The sequence below is a fragment of the Taudactylus pleione genome, unplaced genomic scaffold, assembly GCF_031769625.1.
Source record: "Taudactylus pleione unplaced genomic scaffold, aTauple2 ptg000206l, whole genome shotgun sequence".
NCBI classification, from domain to species: Eukaryota; Metazoa; Chordata; class Amphibia; order Anura; family Myobatrachidae; genus Taudactylus; species Taudactylus pleione.
In genome coordinates, this window is record NW_028284608.1 from 6,884,696 (window position 1) to 6,894,811 (window position 10,116).

General features: G+C 41.9%; 1 protein-coding gene across 1 annotated transcript; it reads right to left on the reverse strand.

Moving 5' to 3' along the window:
• Positions 1–5,000: 5,000 nt before the first annotated feature.
• LOC148517895 (thrombomodulin-like) lies at positions 5,001–8,037 on the reverse strand. Its single transcript, XM_088478028.1, has one exon. It carries the CDS (start codon positions 7,953–7,955, stop codon positions 6,303–6,305), a length of 1,653 nt encoding a protein of 550 aa, XP_088334154.1. The 5' UTR covers positions 7,956–8,037; the 3' UTR covers positions 5,001–6,302.
• Positions 8,038–10,116: the final 2,079 nt, after the last annotated feature.

Below are 10,116 nucleotides of genomic sequence, written 5' to 3' on the forward strand. Positions count from 1 at the left end.
GGATGACAAACCGATCGTCCAACGCCGGGGATAAGTATCCACGTAAAGTGGTTAGGGTTAGTCACCCCCCAGGGAGGGTTAGGTTTAGGGTGCGGGGAGGGGGGTTTAGGTTTAGGCAACCCTGGTCATTCATACCGATTCTCCATATATATGGGGAATCGGTATTTGGCCACACCTAATGTTTTTGCTATCTCTCTGATGGGTTTGTTTTGATTTTTCAGCCTAATGATGGCTTGCTTCACTGATAGTGACAGCTCTTTGGATCTCATATTGAGAGTCGACGGCAACTGATTCCAAATGCAAATGTCACACCTAGAATCAACTCCAGACCTTTTACCTGCTTAATTGATAATGAAATAACGAGGGAATAGCCCACACCTGTCCATGAAATAGCTTTTGAGTTGATAGTCCCATTACTTTTGGCCCCTTAAAAAGTGGGAAGCACATATAGAAACCGTTGTAATTCCTACACCGTTCACCTGATTTGGATGTAACTACCCTCAAATTAAATTTGAAAGTCTGCAGTTAAATCACATCTTGTTTGTTTCATTTCAAAGCCATTGTGGTGGTGAATAGAGGCCAAAATATGAAAATTATGTCAATGTCCCAATATTTATGCACCTGACTGTATATATATATATATATATATATATATACAGTATATATCTATATACACACAGGTATATATATATATATATATATATATATACAGTATATATCTATATATACACAGGTATATATATATATATATATATATATATATATATATATATATATGAGTAGCAAAGGCCTGGCACTCACAATCCAAACGTAACGTCGGTGCCCTCTGCATTAGGTACAAAAATACAGTCACAGGAAGAGGCAGCGGCACTCATCGGAAAAAAGACAATTAAAGCAGGGTTGAATAAACCTCTAATATCACTTCAACGTTTCAATCATAAAGATTTTCGTCAGGAAGTACAAAAAAACACATACAACACTTACCTATATACAGAGACAGACACCACGAGTGTAGCTGATCGCGTCCACCGGGATCACCTCTGACGTCATCACTACGCACTGTACAGCGGGCGCGACGTCTGACGTGTCTGTTACTATGGAGACCAAAATCAACAAAGTGATAAATACATGCCTTCACCAACAAAATATAAACTGATGCAGATACATACAATCGGAGCTGAAAAATATATGCACATATAATACAAAGTAAAGGGAGTGCATATCAAGACAGGAGCAGGTATATCTAACCAAATAGATCTTACTGAACTATGATATAGCTATGCATAATATAAAGACCAAATGACCAAACAATAGGATCAAGCTGTAGCAACAGAACATCAATTAAAACACGATAAAGACAATGTTTCATTAAGGCCATAAGATTGCAGAGTATTGAGGCGATGTATCCACTGTGCCTCAATCTGCAACAACCGTTTCGATCTATCACACCCTCTCACAATCAAGGGGACGTGATCGATCATTTTGTAACGTAAAGTCGATAAACTATGTCGATGAATTTTGAAGTGGCGTGCTACTGGCTGATCAGTGTCACCACCACTAAGGGCTTGGCGGATGGCCGATCTATGGAGTGCCATCCTTTCTTGTAACTGACGGGTCATTTTCCCAATATATAGGGAACCACAAGGGCACCTAATAAAATAAACAACGTATTGGCTGGTACATGTGAGTACATGATTAATCTTATAGCGATGGCCTGTGTGTGGGTGCACAAAGCTGTCACCTGTCTCGAGAAAGCCACAAGTTGTACACCCTAGGCATTTATAGTTGCCAGGTTTCTTAGTCATAAAGTGAGTTTTGGAAGGGTTCTCAAAGTTGGTGATGTCATTGTGCACTAGCCAATCCCGAATGTTCTTACCACGTTTATAGCATGGTAATAAGGTAGTATTATGTAATGTGGGAAGATTAGTGTCAGTGCTGATCAGTGGCCAGTATTTTTTAGCGGTTTTAATGATTTGACCACTACCAGCACTGAAACCATTGACCCAAACCAGTTTGCCCTTCACATCATTAGTTTTATTTCTGGCCTGTGTCACAGATTTAGAAACCAAGAGGGCCTTCTGTCTGGCTCGTTGGAGGGTACTGAATGAGTACCCCCTCTGACGGAAACTTTCCGTCATGCTATCCATCTGGAGTGCCTCATCAGCAGGATTACTGCAAATTCTATGAATTCTTAAACATTGAGAGTAGGGTAGTCCCCTGATTAAACTCTTAGGATGATGGCTTGATGCAAGTAACAGATTATTGTGATCTGTGGGTTTCTTATAGATGGATGTACTAAGATGACCTTCAGATAATGTAATCCATACAGATCCAGATCATTAACCTCACTCATCATCGATAGGAACTCATTCCTACTACCTAACCAGAAACCCACATATATTATGCATAGCTATATCATAGTTCAGTAAGATCTATTTGGTTATATATACCTGCTCCTGTCTTGATATGCACTCCCTTTACTTTGTATTATATGTGCATATATTTTTCAGCTCCGATTGTATGTATCTGCATCAGTTTATGTTTTGTTGGTGAAGGCATGTATTTATCACTTTGTTGATTTTGGTCTCCATAGTAACGGACACGTCAGATGTCACGCCCGCTGTACAGTGCGTAGATATGACGTCAGAGGTGATCCCGGTGGACGCGATCAGCTACACTCGTGGTGTCTGTCTCTGTATATAGGTAAGTGTTGTATGTGTTTTTTTGTACTTTCTGATGAAAATCTTTATGATTGAAACGTTGAAGTGATATTAGAGGTTTATTCAACCCTGCTTTAATTGTCTTTTTTCTGATGAGTGCCGCTGCCTCCTCTTGTGACTATATATATATATATATATATATATATATATATAACTGTACATGTTATCCAAAATAAATTATTATTCACAAATAAGCACAATATTAATAAAATAATCCATTATTGTGGTTTACATTTTACAGATTTCTCAGTAGCAGGGCTGAGCAAAATTCCTGAAATTGTTCCATAAACTATTTTCTTGGTTTTATGAATAGCTGCAAAATATTTAACTCACTTACAGTAGCTGTAGGTTGAGTGGGACTTGTCGATCTTCCAACCGGAAGCCGCCCCAGATGTCACACCTCTAAGAAACAGTCACTACTTTCATCATCTCTACACAGCAGATGTGGTACAGAACAAAATAAACAACCTCTAGAAAAAAAATGTATAATGCAAATATACCAATACTCACACTAACTAATAAAACATGTTTTACTGTACAACTTTCACAGCCAATAGGTCAGTCACAGCAAATGTCCATTTCCTTGTTGTGGGTTATAGCACATTCACACCTTCAGGCCTGATTCAGCAGCACACGCTATTACTTACGCAGATCGATCGATTGTTAGCCACTGCGCATGCTTCTGCACCACACTGCGGGTGCACTGCGATTACGGATGCACTGAGGAATCCATCGCAGAGTGAGCAAGATGCTATCAGCGTTTGGGGTTGGTGATGAGTTGGTGATCGGAAGAACGCAGACGTGCCTGTCCGTTCGAACGCCATTTCATGGGGGTGCATGAATTAGCCACTGTGATTGCTTATGCAGCAAAAGAGCCCTCTGTGTGCAAAGAAATTTGCTGTGTTTGCGGCTTGTCGGGCCTGCTGTAATTGCTGCGTGAGTGGTCGATGTGCGTCGATGGTACCAATGTTTACACAGAAGAGAGAGGTTGGACGGATGTGAGAAAGCAGTGGGCGCCTTTATGCCGGCGGTGCTTTGGCAAGCATTAGCATATTTTCACTGCTGCATTCCATGCGAATTCGCAGCTGAGATTGCAGTAGCGATCGCTCCTGAATCAGGCCCTTTGTGCAGATTGCACAATTATTAACACAATGGGCGTGATGCATCAAGCTGTACAAATAGTGGAGAAATTGCCCATAGCAACCAATCAGCTTCTAACTATCATTTTATAGTATGTCCTCGATAAATGCTACCTGGAAACTGGGTACCGGTCTATAGATAGACAGTACAAAGGTCGACAATGTCTAGATAAACACCAGATGTTACACAGTCATTAGGTCAATTGGGCCAAAAAGGTCGACAGGGACAAATGGTCAACACACTAAATGTCAACATGTAAGAAGATCGACAGGCACAAATGGTCGACAGGGTCAAAATCTCGACACAAAAATGGTCGAAACAAAAAAATGGTAGACATATGCTTTTTTTGTTTTCTTTAGGGTTAGGTTTAGGCACTTACCAGAGGGTTAGGGTTAGGCACTTACCCCAACGGTTATGGTTAGGCACTTAATGACGGGTTAGGGTTAGGCACTAGAAGGGACGGTTATGTCAAGCACCTAACCTGTTGGTTAAGGTTAGGCACCAAGGGGAGGGTTAGGGTGAAGATTAGGGCTAGAAAAAAAATATTGTGTGGCGATCAGTTTTGTGTTGAACATTTTTGTGTCTGCATTTTGACCCCATCGACCATTTGCACATGTCAACATTCTTACATATAGACCTTTAGTGTTTTGACCTTTTGTCCCTGTTGACCTTTTGTCCCAGTCGACCTATTGACTGTCTAACATCTGGGGGTAAATTTACTAAAGTGAGAATTTTTAGAAGTGAGTTTTAGAAGAGATGTTGCCCATAACAACCAATCACATTCTACTTAACATTTAACTAGCACCTTCTAGAAGATAATAGCTAGAATCTGATTGGATGCTATGGGCAACATCTCTTCTAAAACTCACTTCTAAAAACTCTCACTTTAGTAATTTTACCCCTAGTGTCTATCTAGACACCGTTGACCTTTTTACTGCCTATCTGTTAATCCAAACCCCTCGTAAGTGGTTTCTATGGGAAACTTCTCCACTTTTCCACTCTATTACTGATTGATACATCACGCCCATGTCATTTACAAAACAATATGCTGTAAATATGAAGAAACTGGTAGTAACCCCATAAATTCAATGTTCAAACTTCATTTTATTCTAGAACAATTCAGAAAATTGATGCAAACATTTCACCTTTTGCTATGGAAAACAGCACAAATATTTACACTGCACCAAGTTATTAAATAAAGAAATTTATGTTCTGTATTAAACAGTAATGAACGATGTGCTATTGTATTTACACGTTATGCATGTAGTAGTCCTAAAGGGTTCCTTATTCATACAGGTAACTGTAACAAAACATACATTAATAATTAGATTTCTTTTTTAGCAATCCTGCATTAATGTACAAAGCAATCTTGACAAACATTGGACGGTCATAGCTTAAAAGCAAAAAAACGACTGAATATGTTTGTGTGAAAATAAATATACAGTAATTGCACTTTAGTTCATATGAACTACAAATACTTCTGCCGTGAGAGCAGAATTATTAAGGGGCCCATTTATCATTAACTATTAGCTACATATTCCCAAACATCTGTTTTTGGGGGATAGCTGTAAATATTAACTATCCCCTAGATGTGTTATGGAGGGACCACAATAGATATTTCCAATATCTGCTGTGATCCCTCTATTTCCGAAAGCAGTCGCAAACCCCAGAGGTTTCTATGAAGGATGCAATGCTGTCAGATTTACCAAGCTCTGGAATGCAAAGCATTCTGGAGTGTGGGCCCCATTGCTAACTCCATCTAAAGATGGCATAGTGCTGCTGTAGCCTTTGGGCTACACATCATTAAACTAACCAGGAAAAGGTTCCACAGGAGCCCACCCTGGCGGATGCGTGGTCTGTAGACCACACATGTGCAGGAGTCCAAACACAGGAGTAAGGAGACCGCTGACCTGGTCACTTCAATCTGAGCACATTGCATCCTTTTGGATCCCCTATCCCTGCTAATATCGCGCCCAGTTCGCATTGAGTATGTGGTCATTGATAAATGGGACCCAAAGGGTATAACCAAATTTTTTAGCACCAAGATGCCATAAAAACATGTGCAAGAGCAGATGTGCCTGGCTTATTGCTTAGCACATGGAGAAAACCGTCATACTGACATTTCTAGATCTATGCATGTCCTTTACTCTGGCAGTACAAAGCAGCTGATAATGGAGGAATTCATTTACTCTGGCATTAAATTATAGGTGTGTAACAGCTTCATATGGTATGATTATCACCCTGGGTGAGGTTCCTTGTACCTTTGCAAAGTTATATTACACCAAGCATAACTTATAATAACACCAAGCATACACCAAGGGCCCTCAGACTTGTCCAACAGTGGTTACTCCAAAGGGGCCACTTCATTTCCATGGCCATTTGCTATAATCACTGTACCTCTGTGGAGAATGGGGTACAGTACGATTTTGGACATGTTAGTTACTACAATTTCCCCCAGGGATCTGACTTCACATACTGCAACACTACATCCTTCTCACTGTTTTTACACTTATAGTCCAAGGCATGCTGCTCCATGTAGTGCTTCCGCAACATGTGGCACAGGATAGCTATCAGGACAGTTAACATGGATATAACTGCAATGCATATTCCCATCAGCATGGCTGGCTGTACGCTGTAGGTGAGTGATGGGTTGGGCATGGATGGTTGGATTTCATAAGGTGGTTCTACCACGATCCAAACTTCTTCAGGATGACATGACTTATTCTGGAAAGTGTAGCCCTCTGGGCAAGTACATTGGTATGATCCAAACAAATTGATACAGTCCCAGTCACAGGGTGCTCCAATACACTCATCCACATCAGTACAAATGGGGTCACCTGCATCATTTAGGTCAACTATGTAGCCATCTGGACATTGGCACCTGTCTGTGTTACTTACATGGTCACATTCAGTCTCGCAGGATGATGTGTTGCAGAACCGTTTGCATTTATTTGGATTCTTTTCATCAATGACAAATCCTTTCTTGCACACACATCTGAAGCCACCTGGGTGATTCTCACAGCCATGCTCACACATGTTGGTGTTACACTCGTCAATGTCCCGACACTCCTTATCAACCATCTCAAAACCAGGTTTGCAGCTGCAGACAAAGCTTCCGATGGTATTGGTACAATGGCCTTCACAGATATTGGGGTCGACTGCACAGTCATCAATGTCTTCGCATTTTACCCCATCGTCTGTAAGGTGATAGCCCTCATAGCACATACAGAAGAATCCAGGTGGCTCTGGAAGTGGGATACAGAGCTGGCTACAGGGGTTGGGGTCACAGGTTGTGGAACAAGCTCTGTTATCTGCTTTGAGCTGTAATCCTGGGGGGCACTGACACTCTGGGGTGCCAGCTATTTCCACACATTCATGTTCACAGCCCCCTTTCTCAATCAGACAAGTCCAGGCTGCGGGGGCATTACTGCTCCATACCCCAACACTCTCTCCTTTATCTTGGCAGGAGAGAGGGTCCTGTAACGTGGATATGACTGCATTAGTTCCAGGAGGGAAAACAAAACCTCCACTATGACCAATCCCAAGGGATTTGTGATAATAGGTGACATTGTAGTCTGCAGGTATAGTAAGTGCGTTACAAGAAGAGAAGTAACTTATCTCGCACAAGTAGCCATCAGCTTTGTATTCACAATCAGTTTCCTCCCAGGTCCCATCTTTGCGCACAGTGGCGCAGAGCGCACCGCATTTCTGCTCTCCGGTCTTCCAGTTACTGTAATCCGTGTAACTACCCCCTGTCACCCAGGTGAATCCCCTCAGAGGCTGCAGTGTATCTGTGCATCTGTCTTTAAAAGGCTGCTCCAGCCCTATCCACATTCTAGCATCAGCATTCTCCACTTTAGCCATAAGTAAAGCGATTATATCGGCTTGTACAGAGTTTTTCACTGTCATCAAGTGTCCCTGGATGTCACTGCAGGACTTACTTGCCCTAAGAAAGCGTCTGCTGGTCCAGGATGCATGGTAACAAGCCTGGTCTAAGCACAAAAACTCCGATGTCAGGGCATCCAAGGGTGCCAGATGCGCCAAATGGGCAGAGAAGAGCGCACCGCAGAGAATGCGTATCGGCAGCAGCATCATGTCCTTGTATACAGCCAGGAGCTGTCAGTCAGGCAGAGGGGTGACAGGTAGTTGATGTGTCAGCTCCGTAGACCTGTAAAGTCCGCTGACAGAGGGCTGAATCATTAGGCACAGCTTATACCTAACTTTATATGCCCCGCAGCGCCGTCCAGCCCAGTAATAGTGAATTAGGAAGGAAGTGCCTGGAAGGAAGGGCTGGAGCCTCTCGGGACGCTTGTGTGCTGGTAACACTCGCACAGCTTAGATGGCGACGAACAGGACACGGTTTATTTATGTAAAGCTTAAAAGTCATATTCAGACTTTAGAATGTGCAGAAACAAAACAGAGGGTCCTATTCATCTTTCCATTGGGATCATGTGTATTAATATTCATTATTTGCTAAATTATAGTTCCATCTAAATTCAGGATTATTGATGAAATTAGCTTTGGCTGACATAGTCTAAGTAAAATCTAGAGCCAAAGGTTGGCGTCTGTAACACAGGGGTAACCCCAAAGTTTCTATATAGAGAAAGTGTAAATCCTCAATCCCTTACTTGCTGTCTGCTTCTGAAAATAAAGATTCCTTATCGCCACGATTCACAACAATAAGGAATCTTTGGGGTCTATGTACTAACCTAAGCGCCCCATTTATTAATGATTGCAATTGCGATGCGATCTGGGCATATTACTGCCCATGATCACATTGCAAGATGTGACCCAATCGCCGGAATGTATAATCTGGCACACGCAGGGACAGGAGCTCTGAAAGGAGCCCGTCCCCCCGATGTGCCCAGACGGTTCTGGAGGAACCCTCTCCTGGCCAATTATAAGTGTAGCCCATAGGATACAGCGGCTAACACCATCTTCGTATGCGGGGTCCCATATCCGGAATGCATCACATTCCAGATGTTGGTAAATTTGGCAGCATCGCATCCCCCATAGAAACCTATGGGAATGGAGGGATTGCAGGAAGTGTCTCCGATACCTGCTGTGGTTCCTCCTTTATATATCTGGAGAAAACGTAATATTTGCGGTTAACCCCCCCAAAACGGGTGTTTTAGGGGATATAGTCGCATATATACAATGACAAATAGACCCCTTGGAGAGAGAGAAAGTGGACGGAGATAAAGTACCAACCAATAAGCTTCTCTGTGTCATTTTACAAACAGCCTGTAAAGTGACAATTAGTAGCTGATTGGTTGGTACTTTATCTCCTTCTAATTTATCTCTATCCAAGGTTTAGTACTTAGAACCCTTTATTCGCTAGGATGTACCATTGTGAGTCGCTGGGAGCCCATCCCGTTCACTGAGAAGCAATGTTATTACATTGTGGTCACATTACTTCTTCCATTACTACCTTAGCTGTGTTGCTGCAGATGTGCCGATTGACATGGGCATATGCCCTTGCTGGAGCCACTGACCTCCCATAAAAAACCTGTGAAGGGTAGCCCCTAGTATACTATACAGTAGGCTAATGTCATCTGGCATAATGAACCATTCCTGAGAAAGACCAGGTTGGCAGGACCAGGTGAGGGCAGCAGACATTGCCTGACCCTCCACAGATCTAACAACCCTGTGTTTATCAGGACAGGCAATGTATAATCCACACACACTTTCTGTTGGAGTGTACAGAAGCTTGTGGAGCAATGAGTCAGGGAGCTATAGTATAATGCTGGACCTAAGCAGGCACATTAATTAGACTAGGGTTTACCAAACACTGCCATTACAGTTCAGGTTGTAAGGATAACCTTGCTTGAGTAGAGATGGTTTAATCAAATTGACTAAGGTACTAATTAAGTCACCTGTGCCCAACCATGGATATCCTCAAAACCTGGACTGCAATAACAAAGTTTGGGAACCTCTGCATTCGGCAATGAGAGGAATTGGACCAGCGCAGAACTAAAAGTGGATACTTTCAATACCTGAGTACAAATCTAAAAAATAATTAAACTAGTAATAGAAAATAGCAACAGTAAATACATTGTACACAAACAACTACAGCACAATAAAATCTATTTATACTTCAGAAAATGAATGAACAACTTAGGGCAGACAATAGAATTGCAAGGATTGTGCAAATCATGTTTTAAAAGGCAGATTACCAATGCATTTTACACCAATGGATCCATAGGGAACCTCCTTCTATACATTTAAATAAAAAATATTTCACGTATATTCCATA